Raw genomic sequence first — 19,228 nt, forward strand, 5'->3', positions numbered from 1 at the left:
GGTCTCCGCCAGCCCTGCTGCGTGAGGGGGCGCCTTAGCTCCCCACCGCGAAGCTTCGCTACGAGCCCCTTCCTCGGCCGTAGCCTTCCGGGCCGTATCTACCCCTCTCCGATTTATTCCTCCAGTTAACGTTTTGTTGCTCTGCGCTCAAAGAGCGGCCATAAACGCTGGCCGGGCCCCCGGGGCCGCCCGCCGGCCGGAGCGAAGGCCGCGACCCCAGCGCCTGGCATGTGGCGGGGCGGGATCCCGCCGAGGGCCGCGGCTCCCCGCTCCCCGCCGCCCGCCATCGAGTTCCCTGAGGAGAGCCCGGAGCCGCGCTTTGACGGTAAGCAGGGCCCGCGGGGGCAGCCCTGTCCCCTGCGGGAGGTGTGGGGGAGCAGGGAGGTACCCCCCTTCCCGCGGGTGACGGCGGGGCCCCCGGCTCCCCCGGCTGGCAGGGTGGGAAGGAGGGTAAAGCTGCCGCCATCCTTCTTCCCTTCCTTCCCCATCGCTTCGAGGACGCGGCAGCCGCGGGGGGTGATGCAAGAGCGGGCAGGCCCTCGGCAAGGCGCACCCTGCCCTGCGGCCGCTGCGGGAGCTCCCCCTTCCTCGGGGAGAGCCTCGTCCTCTCCGGTTAGCTTCTTTTTATATGCACTTACAAAAATTTATTATAATTAGGTTCCTAATTAGTGTCTTAAGCTTCTCGCTCAGCGACAGTTCGTGTGGTGCCTTTTTGTGAGCCAGGGTTGTGTTGAACCTCTGTGGGTTTGTGTGTGGTTTTGATGTTTTGGTAAACGGGCATATACTGAGACCTAAATTCATTCGTCTGACTGTCCTTTTCCAGAATCGGATGTGCCGGCAGAGCTGAGAGTTGCAAACGGGTCGCAAAAGTTTGTGAATTTCACTTCAACCATCCAAAACCAGCTGCTGCTTGTGTCGCTGCTGGAGCATCTCTGCCACATGTACACGCACAACCCCGTTCATTCGAGGTGTTTGTTCCAAAGTTAGTAAGAGTAGTTCGTTCTTGTCTCTTAAACTGCCTTACTGCAATATATACCAGAATTACAGTGTACTGTCGATCCAAAGCTGTAGGTCTTATCCGACTGGGACAAGAGCAGTCCTCTGAAGGGGATGAATACCCTGAAGCAACTTAATTGGGGATGAAGACCTGTCTCTTTTTGAAAACAGTAACAGAATATTGTTGTAGATGCAAGGATCAGACAGTTCTGTTTTGGCTAAATCATGTGAGTTGCATCATGAGAAGGGTAGCAAGGTAAATTATCTAACTGTTAACTCTGATCTAAAAACACAGAAGAGGAATGTAATAAAAATATCTATCAAGAAATAGCTGTAGCATAGTCTTCACTAAATCTTTCAAAATTATGGTCTGTGAAAATCAGAGTAAATACCTTTATAAGTCCTTTATTTTTCCGTAAAGTCTTCTGATACAATTCAGGGAGCTCACATTTTTAGGTGTGAAGTGTTTCTTTTGAAATGTCTTTTTGGTTTGTGACTTATCTTAGGTATTTTGTCCATTTAGGCACATAGTTAATGCATTTGAGAAACGATCTCCAAGGTTTTTCTCCTTACTATACACGATTGTAGAAAATAAAATCTAATATACTGCTCATACTTAAAATTGAAGCCATTTATACCATCCAGTAGCAACAGTGCAGACAATGGTCATTGCTTCATTCTTGAAGTCTGATATAGATGTTTGGCCCTGGGCCTTACTATTATCTCTATCAAAACCAAAAATATTAGGGGAAAAAAGCCCAACCAAACTTCCTCCTTTTGTGAGAGGAACAAAAAAAACCAACCTGGGCATCTTCCAAAGTATGTAGCTGCTTGGCTTCCCAATGTATGTCTATGGAAAATGACATCCCTCCATTGGTATAGTTTAAACCAGTTTCCCAAGTGGAATAAGCCTGATGAATAAAAGAAAAACATATTGCACTAATCATATCTGTTTTGTGGTTTTGGCTGGTATGTTCATGTTGGCAAGGGTGGTTTTTTTCCCACTTTTCCGGTGTGTGTAACTGTGTCCGCAAGGCTTGTGTAGCAAAATCCCTGATTTCCTATAGGTTCACTTTCAATAAATTTTATCTCCCTTAAAAGATAAATAGGCTGATTTTTGAAATACTGGTACCAAAGAAACATCTTGAAAAAAAAGTTAGCAAGTTTAAGACTTTGGAACTCCTAAAACTTTGAGGTACATTTTTGTAGCATCTTCGCAGTTGCACCCATCTCCAGTAATTGTTAGGTTTTTGTCTGCCACAGCATTGTTTTACTCCAACTGAGAAAGATGTGCTTGGGGGGGATGGAAGGGAGTGACTTCATTCTTTACTATGAGTATGTGCACAAATGTGTGAGTTTGCATGTGAACGAGAAAATCTTCACATTACAACTTTTTATTATAAACATGCCCTGATAATTGTGCACATGCTTTGAATTTCTCTTTTCACTGATCAAAATTAGTCCAAGCATAACAAGTAAGTGAATCGGTGGATGTTTGTATCATTCATCTGCTGAGATGAGGAAGAAGAGATGCAGTTGTGACCATGAAGGGCATGGCAAATAACTGTATTATGCAAAGGGATTCCCACAGAGCAGCTCTAGTTTGGATTTAATTAGTTTTTATTGCTAAGAGTATGGGAAATGGCATTAGAGAAGGAGTGACTGCTGAGCTTTTCAGATGTGCTATCTTTCAAATAAAGTTTCTCATTTAAAAAACAACAACTGTTTACAGGGTCTTATTGGCAGGCTTTATTTAAGGTGACCTTTCTCTGTTCCTTTGTACAGTACTTCGTCAGGCTTTCACAAGAACAGGGTTGCTCTCCCCTTTTGCCTTCTGTGATGAATTTAGTACTGTAAGACTGCAGCATAATAGAGCCATTACTGAACTAATGAAAGCAGCTAATCGACAAATACTTAATGGGGTAAGCTTTGTTAAATTTCTTTGGCAACCTCTGCATGAAGGAATTAACACATCATTGCACCCAAAGAAGCTTTTGTTTGGGGGTTCTTTTAATATTGGATTGGGTCTTTTTAATAAGTATACAAATTGGTACTCCTGTTGTACTGTAGCTGTTGGGGATGGCATGTTCTGGTCCTGTAGGTGCAAACCAAAGCTTTCAAAGTCAGCAATATTTTGTTCCTTATTAAATAATTTTTTTAAAAAAGTTTTTAAAAAATCTTTATAAACACAAGCAAGGTGTTCTAAGTATCGCTACAGCTCTTTTTGACAATGGACAGACATCCATTTTCAACTTTTAACTGTTCTAGTCGATTATGTTAACACCCTCATATTTATGTTAGTTGAGGGCATAATTTGTATGCTGCGTAATGTGCTTCAGGCTGAATCAGACAAGTTTGCTTATCTCACTGCTTGAACTAAGCTAGTTAATTTTATCTTAAGCACATTTTAGAGCCCTCATTTTATCCTGTTTGCCAGCAGAGCTCTAAAAGGGCAGTAATCTCTCCAGCAGAGATGTTAGCAGATTACTGGTGAGATAATAATACTTTAATTCGGTGAAGCGCTCTGCGGAATGAACAGCTATCAATAACCTCATTTTATTCTAAGAACGTAGTTGTAGTTTCTATTTTGATTAAGCTGTGCTGATGGCATGGTAGACCTGTTATTCTGTATGGCATGTTTTTATGTTGGATTTTGTTCTTTCACAGGAACTTGATAATGGAGATTCTCATGCAGTTGGGTATGTGTTAAAAGCATTTAGAAATACTAAACTGACACCCCCCTCCCAAAGTTCCATGTTCCACTCTGAATTTAATTAATACTGCATTTCATATTTTGGCTCTGAAACATAGAAAAAAAGGTTAAAATTTCTCCAAACTCTCAAAGCCATCTGGTGAAAATTCCTTCTTGCGTATAACTCTCATGGTTAGTGCCACTGTTGAGGAAAACGAGATTTATCAGGCATAAACTTAAAGAAATTATCTTAATACTTCTGTTAACACAGAGTGTGGATGTGTAGCACATGTGCATGCTGTTGCAGTCTGCTAGTTTTCAGTACTTACTATGGTAATGTCAAAGTATTTTCTTCTCATAATGTAACTAGTGTTTCTAGATTGTGTACACCTGTAGCCTATATAATACCTTACTCATAAGTTGTAATTTAGTTTAATGCAGCCTAACTTTTTTGATTAGGGAAAAAGAAGTTCTCTTTGAAGCACAAACTTCACGATACTTGAATGAATTTGATGAGGTTGCAAGGCTAGGAAAAGGAGGATATGGTAAAGTATACAAGGTATTCTTTACCTTCCATTTACAACTGATCAGTTTATATCTAGTTTTTCTTTGAAATTTAAAGTTGCTGTTTTGCTTATGTTTCTAATGGATAAACAAAAATACTCATTTTCCAATAGAACAGGTGCAAACCTGCACATGTGAAGGATGTTGGCATTTCATTTCAAAAGATGCTCAGTTGTGGTTTCCGTTTTCTGTTTGTTGGCAGCAGGGCATATCAGATGTTTTACTTTGTGTATTTTGACCCTTTTAAAGTGAATGAAAACTCCTTATTCCTTGTGTGAAGTATTGTGATATATTAACTTACAACAGCCACAGGAACTGACTAGTCTGCACACAACAATGTTCCAGTCGTGGCTGCTTGAAAAAAAGCAGGCTTAATATGAATGTAAACTGTCCAACCCAATGCTGAATTGTATTAAACACTTGTAGCGTATGGCCAGCCTAAGGTTCCCCATGTGCTATGTGTCATATATAAATGACAGTTGTGGTCTCACAGATTTACTGAGAACCTGTTTAAGCAGTTATCAGGACCTATCAGCATTTTTTAATTTATGGAAAGATAGCTGTAAAGTTATGTATTTCACAAAGATTGGATTAGATGTTTGCGGTCCTGAAAGGTGGCAAAAGTAAGAGTAGCTTTACCTTAGACAGCTGGGGTTGATCCCAGTTTCATTCTCTGGTATGGGTGAGAGGTTATCTGAATGGAGTGCAAAAATTAATTTTTAGAAATAGTTGGTTCTAAAGGATTTAATAATTCATTAATCTAAACACATTATCATCTAATTTTGTCCTGTTGCAATTGTTTTCAGGTCAGGAACAAGTTAGATGGTCAGTTCTATGCTATTAAAAAAATTAACATTAAGAAGGCTACAAGAAAAGACTGCATGAAGGTATTCTTTTTCCTGTGTTTCATCTCTGTTTTAACTCCCTGTCTGCTCTGGCTGATTCTGATTTAATTTAGTAATGCAGTTAGTATTTCCCAAAACATCAAAAACGTTAATAACATTTTTATGCGTTGTGAGTTTCTGATGATTTGACCCTATCAATACCTAGTAGAAACAAGTAAATGAGAGGTATTTAAATCCGTTAGAAGTAGTATATTAACTTGAATTCAATGATTTCTGCAACTATAATTTGTTTTAAAGCTTCCAAATTTTCTCCATTACTGTAATAATTTCATCTGTTCTTTCTGTGTCAGAAACTGTTATTTTTTGTTATCTTTTGGGTTTACTAAGCACTCAGAATAAAGGACAGTCATAATGTTTCTTTTTGGTCTTTTTAGGTGCTGCGAGAAGTTAAAGTGCTGGCGGGGCTGCAGCATCCTAATATTGTAGGCTATCACACTGCTTGGATAGAACAAGTTCAAGCAGTACGCCCGAAAGGAAAGTACAGCATATTGTGTAATTCTTGCTTACATCCTGCTTATAACCTCTGTACTGTTATTTGCAGAAGAGTATTACTTCTCTGATAAAATAACTGTTTTTTTTCCTCCTTAAAACAACAAAAAAAAAGCAAACTAGAGGTGACCACCAGGTCTTCATATCCCTCTGTGCACTTCAGTCTCTTGCCTAATAACTTATCTGTTACTTAATGATGGATTTGGAACTGTGGAAGTTTTAGCTTCACTTCTGGTAATATATGAGGAGGATTTTAAAGTTGTGTGAAGTTCAGTGGAATGCAATGAAAACCTTTTAACGCAAAAAGTAGTGAGTTGTCAAGGAGAAGAATCAATACTGGGGATGAGCCACTTCAGAATAGGAGAAAAAACCCCACTAATTTGCTACCATGTTTTGAAATCTCAGAGTTGTAGCAAAACTAGGATAAATTTCCCACTATGCGTCTCATCCTATCTGGAAAAGAGTTTAGAAAAAACTGAAAGAACCTGGAAATAAATACTTTAATGGCAAAAAAAAAGGTTCCCTCTTATTTTGCTTTCCACAGGACAGTTGTGTTTCATAGTTCTGCAGTGACAGCAATCTGTTTTTTTGTGTATCAGCTACTGTCTGTAACTGTTGAGAATTTATCTGCTTTTATGTTCATTTTACACCTTCTTCCCTGCCCCCTTTTTTTTTTTCTCTTCAGTTTCTCTCTTCTTGGCTCTTCCCACACTTTGTCCTTTGGTCCCTTTGTAACCCTAGTTCGTTGGTGCCTGCCTTTCTTTCTTGTCCTTTTCCGGAATGCATTTAGCAGTGAAATCTTTTGATCCTCTCTTAGTGGGAGGTGTGCTTACGCTCTGTGTGACTTTATTGCTTTCCAAGTCAGTGACTTGACGCCCAGTCAGCTATAAGCACAAAAGAAAATGCATAGGAAGTTGATAGTATAGTAAAACAGACAAGACTTTTTTAACCGATGATACTGAGAATCTCGAAGGATGAAACTTTTTAGTGCTAGGAGTACTTCACAAGTGTTTAAAGATGATCATCTAAGTACCTAACTAGATCTATAGGTAGGTCCTGTGGTACTTAATGGTTTTCCTTGGCTTACAAGATTGGTGTTTCATATTTGCTTCTGTGTGCTAAAACAAACTGCTTTTTCACATAAATATACAATTTTAATGAAAATTATTTCCAAATATCAGGTGTCTTCAAAAGAGCAGCAGGGTGATGCACAGGATGGTGCCTTGTGGAGTTGCTGCTTTAACTGTGTATTATTATATACATTATAAGCCCTAATTTTTAACAGGCTAACTTCTTAAAGATGAAATCTAGGTGAAAATATGTGAGAGCCCAGTACTACCCTTTCAGTGACATCATACGACATGTATTTTCATTTAAAGAAAAATGAAAAACATATTAGGGCTGCTTCTTAGTAGACTAAGAAACATCTTTTGCAGCAGCAGAAACAGAGGAAAAGATATCTACAAGTAATGAAGTTAAATTCAGTAAGATGCTGTGGCTTAAATGTTAATTTATAGTACATATATGCATGCTTTGTAAAATACCATATTTATCTTTTCATCCAATAGATAAAACAATAATGGAGTTGCAGCCATTGTCTTTGGAGCAAGAAAGTGGCAAGTAAGTATTATAAATCTCAATGATAACATTTATTTGGCTTTAACATGAGGCTTTTTTAAAAGTAATGTTAAAAGAGTACAGAATTCAGTATATATTGCACAAATGCTTTTTGCTTCCAAATTACAACCAAAAAAAGTCTTAATTATCCTTGTCCTTGTTTCTCTTCTGGTTGCATAAGCTGAAGAATATTCCTGGGTATTTCTGCCTTCTTTGGATCTCCCAGTTTTTGAGTGCCTGAATGTAGTACTGGGCTTCAAGTTTACTTCAAAAGTTCTGTGCCAATCAGCAGCACTGATTAGTATTGTGGAGTCTTGCTAGAGTGATGGGGCCTTCTGTTTCTCAGAAGTGTTGATTAGCCCTTTCAATAAGGAGGTGGAGTCCTATGAGAAATATAGTGTAACTTTCTGAGTTTAAAGAAATAGAGATGCATCATACTTCTGTCCAGTGAGTGCTGTGACCTAGGATTGTATGTATCTGTGAGCTGTCTGGGTCAACTATCAGAAATCCCTGCTGGTGGAGGGGGGCGGGGTGTGTATTTTTATTTATTTTTAATAGAAAGGCTGGAGCCTACACTGCCAATTATGTAATCCTGAAGTTTTAGATGGGGAAGCAGCTGAACTCTTACTCTGGAATGCAGTTTGCAATTGAAAACAAAAAAAGTTTTCAGAATGGTGTATCACAAATACATGCTATAAAACTGTACGTATTTTGATTTCTCTCCCTTACTTTATTATTTTCAGTGATCACTGTCACACTCAGAGTGTGGAAAGTGGGAGTTCAATTATCTTTGCGGACCTTCCTTCACAAGAAAAGAAGTCCTGTGACAGTACCAGTCTTAGAAAACTGTGCAGTGAATCAGTGCAGAATATGGACGTAAGGAATGATTTTACAGACAGCAATAGTAAAGAGTGTGTGAAACCAAATAAATGTGAATTATCCATAGAATTACAAGAAGACTCTGTAAGTAGTGTTCGCAGTAAATCAACTGATGTGAAAAATGATTCAGCACGGGGACCTCATTGTAGTCTGGATCAAGATGCTAGCACTGGAAGTAAGTCCTGCACTGAAGAATGCTCCAAGAATGATGTAGCTCTCTGTGGAGAGTTTGAGGTAAATACAGTTCTCTTTAAATATACGTAACTACTGTCTAGTTTAATGATGTCTGTAAAGTAGTGTTTGGTAGACAGAGGAATGATATATAATGATAAATTTAAAAAAATTAAATGACTGTGATTAGAGCCAATTACACAGACAATTTTTACTTAAGTGGGTAACACCATTACAAGGAAGCTGACCAGAGGACCTGGCAAAAGTTAGTCATCTTGAGTCCATTCAGAGTACCTACGTGAATAAAAAGTACTAGTCCTGCATAAAAGAAACCACCATCAAACTTGAAAATCTTCAGTAATGATGGCTCTTTCAGATATTAATGATAAAAGTGTCTAGGTATGTGATGGGGTGCCAATGCAGTGTAGCTTTTGCTATCATTTGGAGTTCCCTTTTGCAAGAAATCCAGGATTTTAAAGGTGTTTGGTTATCAAATGAGCTAGTATATTATCAGAAACTGAGTATGAAGTTACATATTCATGTTAATAAATCATAAAGTTCTATATCAAAAGGTTGATTTTTTGCTATTTTATGTTAATTTACACTTTTCTTAAGCTAGAATGAACCTCTATTCAGTATATCTAGAAGCTTTTAAACTCTTGATTTGAATATTAAGGTATGTAGCTGGCAGTTTTGTTAGCTTTTATCATATAACAATTGTTAAAATTTGAGGAACAAGAAAAAAACCCAAAGCTAGATAGCATTGTTGCATCTGCTTCTTGAATGCAGTAGATTAGTAATACTGTATTTGATGTCATTTTAGTATCTGTTTTTTGTTAGTTTAATAAGAAAATTTTGGTTTTATTAGCTTTAAAGAAAATAACTAAGGAAATATGGTTCATATTACAGTGGCAAAATCATGGACCATTATTTTTCTGTTAGGTGGAATATCGTTTGATGCTTCATATACAAATGCAACTGTGTGAAATATCCTTGTGGGATTGGATTGTTGACCGTAATAAAAGATGCAACGAGAGAACAGAGGAAACTTCCAGTAAGATTCATCACTGTCTTAAAAATCTACTTATTCATTATAAAGCAAATATTTATTTTTTCCTAATTGGAAGTCCACTTGCCTGATTTTATGTTTTACTTGAGCATCTTATAATATGGATCTTCTTCATTAGATTCTTTACTCACTTAATCAAACAGCAGCTAGTATTGAATCTTTCTATGACAGATGTTGGTAAAAGAGATTTAAGTTCATGAGTTTTAGACAGCTCTTTAAAAAAGAATGAATGTATGCCTGAGGCATAGTTGTTACATGGAGAGATCTGTGCCTGGGCAATACTACTTATTTGGTATAGAGAGTTTTTTATTGACAGAATCTGCCTTTTCTCAGAAAGCTGTTTAAATAATTGAAATTTTGCTTTGGTAGTAGTCTTGCTGCTACAAAATAGAGCTCTTCACAGGCTAATTTATCTGCTGTGGAAAATATAAATACATCTTTTGTTCCAGACAGGTTACAACATACTTAAAAGCTTTTAAGTTTGTTCTTAAGAATCAAAACTCCGACGCAGGCTAATTTGTCATTGGTCTAAACATTAATCTAACATTTACTTTGCTTGAGTGGCCACAGGAGTTCTGACGCCCTGATTCCAAGCCATCTTCAATAATTGTTGACATTTGAAAGAACAGGTCTAATGCTCTTAAAGCATTAGACACATGTTCCTTTCTCTGGGGTGGTTGTATTAAAAAAGCATATGCTTAACAGATTGTAAGACATAAACTGTATGATTAATGTTTAATCTTAGTTTTAATCACTGTTAAGATAAATCTGTTCTTCTCTTCAGTCATGGAGTCAGGTTTACCAGCTATCAGCTGACTTCCACTAATCTCTCCCATAATCATAGTCTTTTAGATTTCAGAAGCTAAAAGATGACGTTCCTGGTCAGAGAATGACAGAATTACTAGGGTGCTTGACCTTGCAAAATGCTGTTTTCGCCATTTTCACAGGTGACAGGAGAGGAAAGGTGAATGCTATGATAGGTTAGACATTAAGAAACAGAAAGTGAAGTAGGAGTAAATGGTGAGCATTCAGAGTGGCGACAGACATGTTAGATCTGGGTCATTAGGGTAGGAAGGCAATGCAGTTTAATAAAATAATAATGTGGGAAATGGCAAAAACAATGAGATGGTAAGTTTATTTAGGACAGCTACAGCCAGAGGAGATTTGGGAATTTCAGAGGTTAGCACAACAGCAGAAGGATTAGGATCCAGAAAGGAACGGTGCAAGTCAATATAGAAAACATGTCATTACGTAAATTAGTATAATTTTATCTGGAACTGTATTTTTCATTCTAATTCAGCACTTTCATGGAAGTAAAGAGTTTGTTAAATTCATAATGAAGTAACTATCTGATGGGGTTTGGAGGAATCTTTTCAGGCAGACATATGTTCATGTCCTCTGAACTCTCCTTTTTGGAATTTTGAGGTTAGTGACATTTTGCTGTTTCAAAAATACTATCTTAGGAGAAGCATGGGAAGTTCCATTTTTAAACTATGCTCATTCTGTTAAAAATTTCTTCCACATCATAAATAAACAGAATTCAACAAGACATACCATCATAAACTTAAATAACTCAGTAAAAGTAGCTGAAATAGTTTATATTTTAAATTGCTTTAAGGTCCATACCATCTTGTGGATGTCCGCTGGACAATGAAAATTTTTCAAGAGTTATTAGAAGGAGTATGCTATATCCACAGCATGGAAGTGATGCATCGAGACATTAAAGTAAGTTCATCAAAATATTACTTGAGGTTGAAGAAAACAAAGATAACTTACATTATGGGAGAATGAAAGCAACTTCATAGTTAAAATTGAGATGACCTGGGCTCTTAAGAATTTAGCTATGTTACACATGAAAAAATACATTGTCTCCTCCATACCAGTACCATACTTACAAGCATAGTACTCCATTACATTGACTTACAAGTGAATTATGATTAAGCTCTGGAAATGTCTTCTCCTTTGTGAAGCCATTTTCTTGTTCTAAACCGGGATGGTCATATTGGTTTTGATTTGTCTTGGTCTTTCCTTAACCAGGGTAGGACCTAAATTACGTAATTACCTAAAAAAAATTTCTTTTACGTAATTATAAAAATAAGCAAAGCCCCTTGACTACACTTCAGTTTGCTAACAGCATATCAGTTAGCTTTTGAAACTATGTTCAAGTTACAGTTACTTGCTTTAAAAAAAAAAAATCCCTCATTTGCAAATAATTGCTGTCTTTCAAAATGGTTGCCATCTCCTCTAAGGGACTGAAATGTTAGGTTATGTTAGTAACTGAATGAAAGGTTTTGGTTTCATTCCTATTAAAAGTAAAGAAGAGCGTACGTAAAAAAATAACACTTTGAATTATTAGAATAGGATGCCCTTTATATATTCCTGTGAAATTTTTTTGGAACTCTAATCATAAGAATAGTTTTGACTTACTGCTTGGCTTAAATCTGAAGCATAGGTAGGGATTATCTTGCTCCCCCCCTCAAACTGATTGATAGACTCAAATAGCCAGGAAGTGAATGTGTATTTTCCTACTCTGCTCTCTACAGAGGTTCTCTGCATCTGATACGGTAGCGATGTGAGGAAATTAGTGTACAAATCATCTTGATTACTAAAACTGCACATGTGGAAATTTGGAACTACTTGAAAACACAGTCTTTGTTCTGGATTAATTTCTGGTTTTCTGCAGACTGTTTCAGGATCAACAGTTTTTCAGTTTGCTTTCCTGTTTAGCATCATCATGGCCTTATTGTCCCCAGTCCTGGTGGTTATATAAAGAATTCCATACAGTTACTGGGAGCCTGTTTTTGAGCCAGTGCTCTTTGTTTTCACCATATATTCTTCTAACGGTGATTTCGCAGTTATTTTGCAGAGACAGTAATTTCTGTAGCAATGTTATAGGAAAGTCTTTCAGCATTTGAAATTCAGAGAACAGAAGTCCAGTGGGTGGTGTTGTTGATTATCTCTTTATGTCAGCGGATATGAGAAGCCTAGCAACTTGTGCAAAAGTGCTGTATCTATTAAATTTGATCTATGTTGAAGAAACTAAGAGAGTGGAGATTGCCCATCTTTTGTTAAATTGTTCATGTCTGCTTTACACTCTAACAGAAGATGAACTATTTCCTTTCTGCCACTTGAGCAGGCCTCATAGCTGTTTGTCCTTCATGATCTTGGGTATTTACGTTGGCTCGACTACTTAATAGTAAACGGATGCAATCTGTGTTGACACCTAAAATTCTGCTTGCTTTAGACGATGCTATGCACGCTGCAACGTGGGGGCAGTTCTTCCACTGACAAAGTTAATGTTTGCTCCAGAGGCGACTAAAGTTGCAGTTACCTCTGTGTTTAGTGACCCTGCAGCCATGTGAAGAGGTGTCCAGCCAGACTTGTCAGTGTCCTTCCAGTTAAGATAATAGAAAAGTATATTTTGTTTTACAAAAGATGGTATTTAGTCCTCCTTCCTGCTACATCAGTTGGTCTAATTTGCTGTTCGCCCTTGCCTATTCCTGTTAATGTTACCGTTCTGCAAATTTCCCATTTTCTGATGAAAAAAAAAACCCTTTTATCTTTCCATTAAATCTTTGCTTTTCCTGTTTTGCTTTTCTCCCCTGTTTCTAGATCCTTCATATGTGGTCTTTCTGCCCAAATGGTGTTGCTAACACATAATTTGGTATCAGCTGTGACTATTTTTTCTCTCTCACTAATGAAAGTCTTCATTATTATCTTATACCTGTGAAACACTGGATTTTATAGACCTCGAAACAGCAGAAATTTCATAATTCTTTATATAGATATATTTTAGATTTTATGTTGTCTTGTTTTGTAGCCCAGAAATATCTTTCTATATGGATCAGATCATCATGTAAAAATAGGAGACTTTGGATTAGCCTGCAAAGACCTTCTTTGGGATGATGCAAACCAGTGGTTTAAGACAGAAAGGATAAATGGTAAGAGAAGAAAGCTTAGTGGGTTTCAGTGTTTTAAGTTTCTATGATATTAAAACCATTAAATATTAAATTCTTAAGTGAAATGGTAACAACGTAACACTAGCTGACTAAGTCTAAATTGCCTTTGTGAAGGACTGACACATACTTCAGGAGTGGGGACTTGCCTCTATGCCTCACCAGAACAATTGCAGGGATCTCACTATGATTTCAAGGTAGGGAGTATTTTTTTTTCTATCAACACATGATAATAGATAATAGGAATAAAACAAGCCTTTCAGTAGGTAAATACATAAATATTCCTCCTACTGTTGCTCCTAATGTTTTTGTTGAAACATGGATTTCAACTTTACCTTCTAGTTTGCTACTAATGCAAAAATTATGTGCTTCTAAGATCATCTTGAAGAATCTATATAGTTTTGAATTTGTGTTCCTTTAGTGTCGTGATAGCTTTCATATCATCATGAAACTTCCATCGTGAAACTTTTTCATATAATGAATTTATGATAAAAAAGAAATCTACTAAGTAATTAAAAATAGCAGTTATCTCAGAACTTTTTCCTCACCCCATTACCAGTCAGACATGTACAGCATGGGTGTTATCCTGCTAGAACTCTTCCAACCGTTTGGAACGGAAATGGAAAGAACACAAGTTCTCACGCGTTTAAGGAATGGCCAAATTCCTCATACTTTCTACAAAAAATGGCCTATTCAAGCCAAGTACGTTAAACTCCTCACCAGTCGGACATCTACAGAAAGACCAACTGCTGCTCAGCTTCGTGAAAGTGAACTGTTTCATACCCCAGAACATGTAAGTTATGCCAATAACCTCAACCTGTACAGGATAAAATATAAAATCTCCTTAGTTTCCCTGCCTGTATTATGTTTTTTTTGTTTTAACTTGAGAGGATTGTGATTGAGACTTTTTTTTTTTTCTGATTACAGTATTTAGGGCACTGTATTAATGTTTCTGGTGTCTTTGCAATGAGATAAATTGTCATTAAGTATAGGTAACTTTATGAAGACTGGACAGTTGATAGGTCAGAAAAGCTTTTGAAGCTTTTCATCAGCTCTGCAGAATCTTACTTTCCTTACTTTTTCCGTGCCACACTTTTGCTTGTGGATTAAGTTTGTAGTATCAAATATGCAGAATAGCTGTGGTACTGCAGAATGTGTCTGTAATGGATTGTGAATACAATTCAACTAGGTTAATAAGGCTTTATCCTTGCCTGTCTATAAATGAAGTAAACGGACTCTCATTTTCAGGTTATTTCTAACCTACAACAGAAGGTGAGACAGCAAGAGGAAGAAATAGAGAAACTGCGAGAGAGAGTAAGACTGCTTTCTGAAGAACAAGATGAACATATGAGACTAGGTTCTCCTGTTTAAGTACAGGAAGAACTAACCTCTATTGAATGCTAAGTTATATAAAATGTTTCTTTTTTTACATAAAAATATTTCAATGCATTTTGATTTTCCTGTTTGTTCTTTAAAGGCATTCATCTTTTTGCCTTAGTTCAGAAGTCTCCAGTCAGAAAGGAGTCATGTGCTTAGCCTCAGTACAGTTTAACTTGTGTAAATAAGCATTTGGGTTATAGGGGAAAACAGAAGGAAAAATTAGAAGTGCAGCTTGTAATTTCATAGGACTACTTTAGATACCTTGTAATCTTCAAACAAACATGCATGTTATGCATCAGTTTCAAAAAAGGTCACACACAAAAGGTAGTTGTAATGTTTTTATTGATTTTAGAATTCTGTCCAACTGTAGTACTTGAATACATTTCAGAAAGGGCTCAAACCACTACAGCAGGCATGAGATGGAATAAGATTAAAATTACACCGTTATGAAGAGTACAGGCTTACTTTAGTAGCTTCATAACAGAGCTGAAAGGTGCCAAGTTCTCACACGACTTCATCCATTTTTGCACATTGGCTGGGGCAGCATTTGCACTACCTGTCTGCTGAAGCGCACACCATGCAACAATGTCTGCTACGGTGAGTTCATTTCCCACCAACCACGGCGTCTTGCCCAGGGCAGCGTTCATAGAGCGCAAGACTGCTCCTTTTTCCTTACTGCTACCTTCTTTTAGCTGGAAGATGGCTGTATCAACCCAGCTGTCAATCAGAGTTGAAGTAACGGCATTGTACTTCTGGCCAAACAGGGAAAAGAGAAATCTAGCGATGTTCCCCTCTCCTTCAATGGGGCACATTGTTTGAATGCTAAACTTCATCTGGGGTTTTGGAACTGAAATTAAGAAAACGAAAGGAAAAAAGTGAATACCACATAGTAGAGAAGTTAAATGTAATGGTAATTCTGTGATGTATTTTATTTGTGATGCCAGCAACACTGTTAACAACATTTACCCAATTTTCCGTTTTCTTAGTCTAAATACTTAGACTAAGGCAGGAACTTGGGACAGACAGATCACTTTTTGCAAACTTCAGCCTAATCTCCCACCTAGTTTCTATTCTAGCTAACTTATTTGTAGAAACTGAAAAACACTTCTATAAAAAAATCCTGTGGGTACAACCATGTAAATGCCACATGTATTTTAACAGCAGTAACCATAATCTTCCTCCTCTGTCCCCATTATTGTTCACAGGTATAAAAAGAGCAAAAATGTTAGCTGCAGTACATATCCATCATTTGTCAGCACAAAGACACCAAAGTATCTGTTGTCAAGGTTTTACAGCGCAAGTTTCATTTTCTCACCTATTCTAAAATATTGATCTACAAGATAACTTTGTTCTTACCATCCTTCCAAATAAGAGTGAAGCCCAACTGATATTCGTGACGTAGTTGCTTCTTAGTCTGCTCTCCGAAGCATTTCAAGAGGTTTTCTGGCACGCTTTTCACCGATGAATGTGTGTGAACAGCTGATAATATTTTATAGCGTTCACAAAGCAGACTGTGTAGTACTAATAAGGACAGCGGAGGCAGAGAAGGATTTGCATTGATTACAATATCTTTCAGGGCACCATAATCCTGAATGGAAAGTAAAACATTCAGCAGGTAAGACACATTCCAGATCAGACTTTGAAGTAGTGGAGTTTTCATCTGACACCAAAATGTACATAGCCATGCATATGTCTATCTGAAATTCTAATGATACTCAAATAAATCAATTCAAGTTTGGACATCTAAAACTTGTTTAAACATCTTCCTCAACATATAATTGAAGAACATGACTGAGGTAAATTCTAGTCCAATCTGAAGCCAAAGTTAAAATTTCCAGTTAGTAACAAACAAGAGACCAACTGTCATAATTTCAAAATTAACCATTCTAGGTTGGAATTATATCCAATGAGAGTATATAGGATTTAGTATTTATAAATGTTTGTATCTATAATCTGGATGCCCAAAATTAAATGGTAGTTGTAGGTTATTTGTAAGGATACAAGACTTGTATATTGAGTTCTGAGTGCCCCAGGTTTTAATGCCACCCTTCCAACTCTGCAAATGTGAGAGCAAAGAAAGTTATCTACCAATGTATATGCTCAACTAAACTTACCTTTCCAAGCATCAAATCTAAATCTGCTCCATTTGTTGTCAAAGGAGGACATTCATCAGTTTGAATGATATTCGTTACATCAAAGTCAGCATCTGGGGTTTGTATCATCTTTGAGAGACCATCGACAGCACTCTTCAGTTCATACAAGCGTTTTAGAATCTCTTCCTGGCGGGATTCAAGGGCTTCAAGTGACGGGTCAACCTCTTCCTATAGGACAGGAAAAAACAAGGTCATGTAAGACTTTTATTTTTGAAAGATTTTAAACACATTCAAATAACCGGAATGTCACGGTCCTGTATTCTTTTGTCTGTATGAATGTGGTGAGAGATGGGTTATTTAATGACATCTCTGAAATCTTCCTGCTTAACGTATTTTTTTAAACCACTAGCTACAGCAAACTCCATAACATAGTAAATCAGACTGCAACCACAGAAACTTAAAGTTGGCAGTGAAGTGCTGAAATAAAACCTGAAAATCTAAAGTGAGCTTGTCAAGATTCTCTTCAGCCCAGAAGAGCAGGCTGATAGTTTGTGTTGAGGCTGCCAAAAAAGCAAACTTCTTGGCAATTCAGGTAGTTAATAAGAGTAAAAAAACGTGCAGGTGTGGATGGATGGTGTATTGTATGAAAGAACTCTTTGTAGTCATTCTTTGTTTCAGAGAATATAAACTATATAAAAAAAAAAGACCATAGGCTTTGTTACATGTTAATCCCAATGCATCTTTTTATTATCTCAATTATTTTACAAGTCTCTTATCTTACAATGCTACCTCTTTTAAAAGATGAAAAATATATTCCTGTGGGAGGTTTTAAGTCTAGAAACTTACAATAATGTTAAAAGAAAAATCTTTATCTAGATAATCTATTTCTAAGCATCCTGAATAAGGATTAATGAAACCCAACCTATCAACCAAACTGCCTTCTTTCAGTCCAGTGGATAGAGATAAGCAGCAAGGTATCCAAGTGAAATCCTGATACCCACTTACACAATATTCTCAAAGACAAGACAGGGAAACACCTCTTAAGTGACCATTACTTGGTTAGTACACAATCCTGTGAAACAGAAACCACTCTCAGAGAAGACTGGTAGTTAATACTCTGCTGTTGCAACGGGAGGGCATCTTAGTAAGCATTCGTGTGAAGTTCTGCCCCAAGGCTACTCCTACTCAGTATCTCCACCAGCTACCTGGGTGAGGGCACAGCAAGTACTCACTGAAAAGACGTGATGGCATCAAGCTAAAAATGGCCACAAGCAGTCTGGAAGAATTCAAAGCATTCCTGATGCTGGAGAGAGGCTGAAGTCAACTGGATTAATGTAACATATTTTGGTTTTGTCGTATTTAAGAAAGAAGCAACCATGACTGGAAATAGAGGGTGTGTAGCTGGCTAGTTCCTAGCTCAACCGCAGAAATGAAAACAGACCTGAGCCAACAGAGAGGTGATGCAGCAGGAAGGGACAAGGCCTGCTGGGACACAGCCACCGGCCCCAGGGCTTGCAAGGCCTCTTCTCGGCACGGGACTGCAGCTACGGCCGTTTGAAAATAAAAACTGAGACACACACACGAGCGCCCAGAAAAGCCAAGCTGAGAATTACCGAAGGCTTTAAAAATATTACAGAGAAATCCCTGAAAAAGCTGAGCTGCTTTAACCCTCGGACGAGCCTCTGATAAGTGAGGAGGAACCACCGCGCCCCTCCGGCGGGCTAAGGCGGCGGATCGCGGGGACCCGGCCCCTGGGAGCTCCCCAGCGCCGGAGGCTTCTCCCAGCCCCGCCCGGAGCAGGCACCCACCCAGCGGGGCCGGAGGCGGGCCCGCCAGGCCACCCGCCAGCGCGGCCCCAGGCGCCGGCCCGCTGCCCACGGCCGAGGCCGCCGGGACGAGCACTGCGGGCCGCGGCCTGCGCGCAGGCCTTCCGCCGGCTGGCCAGGCGGGCCCACCCGCCGCTCCCTCGCTCCTACCTGCGGCGGCGGCGAGGCGGCGGACGAGGGCCGGCGGTGCAGGCTGGGCAGGCGGTACATGCAGGTGGGCAGATGCTCCGCCAGCACCTCCCCGCCGGCCCTGTGGAACGGCCTCACCTTGTACATGGGCATGGCGGCACCCGCCCGCACACCGCACCCGCTTCCGGCCCGCCGCCGGGCCGGCCCGCCCGCTGCACCCATTGGCCCAGAGGGGAGCACGGAGCCTTACTGACTCCCCCGCGATCCAATGCGCGCTGGCGGCTGCCGCACCGCCTCCCTGCCTTCTTTCTACTGGCCATCGTGAGCCATCGAGTCATTAAGCGAGTCTCCATAGGGCAAAAGGCGTAGCGGACAGCTCTGATTGGGTAGTCCCATTGACCAATTGGTGTCAAGGGAGTTGAAAATTTGTTTAGGGCTGGTGGGCTCTTTTCTCCAGCGGCC

At 38.9% G+C, this 19,228-nt stretch overlaps 3 protein-coding genes across 3 annotated transcripts; 1 reads left to right on the forward strand and 2 right to left on the reverse strand.

Annotated features, from left to right (window-relative positions):
- On the forward strand, positions 1 to 14,787 carry EIF2AK1 (eukaryotic translation initiation factor 2 alpha kinase 1). Its single transcript, XM_068422739.1, has 15 exons — positions 1 to 325; positions 824 to 982; positions 2,782 to 2,918; positions 3,664 to 3,695; positions 4,148 to 4,247; positions 5,059 to 5,139; positions 5,532 to 5,629; positions 7,213 to 7,266; positions 8,007 to 8,376; positions 9,256 to 9,367; positions 11,001 to 11,107; positions 13,203 to 13,323; positions 13,456 to 13,535; positions 13,898 to 14,131; positions 14,587 to 14,787. The coding sequence occupies exons 1-15, from the start codon at positions 229 to 231 to the stop codon at positions 14,707 to 14,709; spliced, it is 1,905 nt and encodes a 634-aa protein (XP_068278840.1). The 5' UTR covers positions 1 to 228; the 3' UTR covers positions 14,710 to 14,787.
- On the reverse strand, positions 12,123 to 12,914 carry ANKRD61 (ankyrin repeat domain 61). The gene is given in 5 exon segments (XM_068422065.1): positions 12,123 to 12,331; positions 12,334 to 12,525; positions 12,528 to 12,647; positions 12,650 to 12,773; positions 12,864 to 12,914. Coding segments are annotated over 5 exon segments (696 nt in total).
- A 256-nt stretch (positions 14,788 to 15,043) lies between the features above and the next one.
- AIMP2 (aminoacyl tRNA synthetase complex interacting multifunctional protein 2) lies at positions 15,044 to 18,977 on the reverse strand. The gene is made up of 4 exons (XM_068422322.1): positions 18,788 to 18,977; positions 16,833 to 17,039; positions 16,075 to 16,306; positions 15,044 to 15,565 (listed from the first exon to the last, which is right to left on the reverse strand). The coding sequence occupies exons 1-4, from the start codon at positions 18,917 to 18,919 to the stop codon at positions 15,180 to 15,182; spliced, it is 957 nt and encodes a 318-aa protein (XP_068278423.1). The 5' UTR covers positions 18,920 to 18,977; the 3' UTR covers positions 15,044 to 15,179.
- Positions 18,978 to 19,228: the final 251 nt, after the last annotated feature.

The sequence above is a fragment of the Nyctibius grandis genome, chromosome Z, assembly GCF_013368605.1.
Source record: "Nyctibius grandis isolate bNycGra1 chromosome Z, bNycGra1.pri, whole genome shotgun sequence".
NCBI lineage: Eukaryota > Metazoa > Chordata > Aves > Nyctibiiformes > Nyctibiidae > Nyctibius > Nyctibius grandis.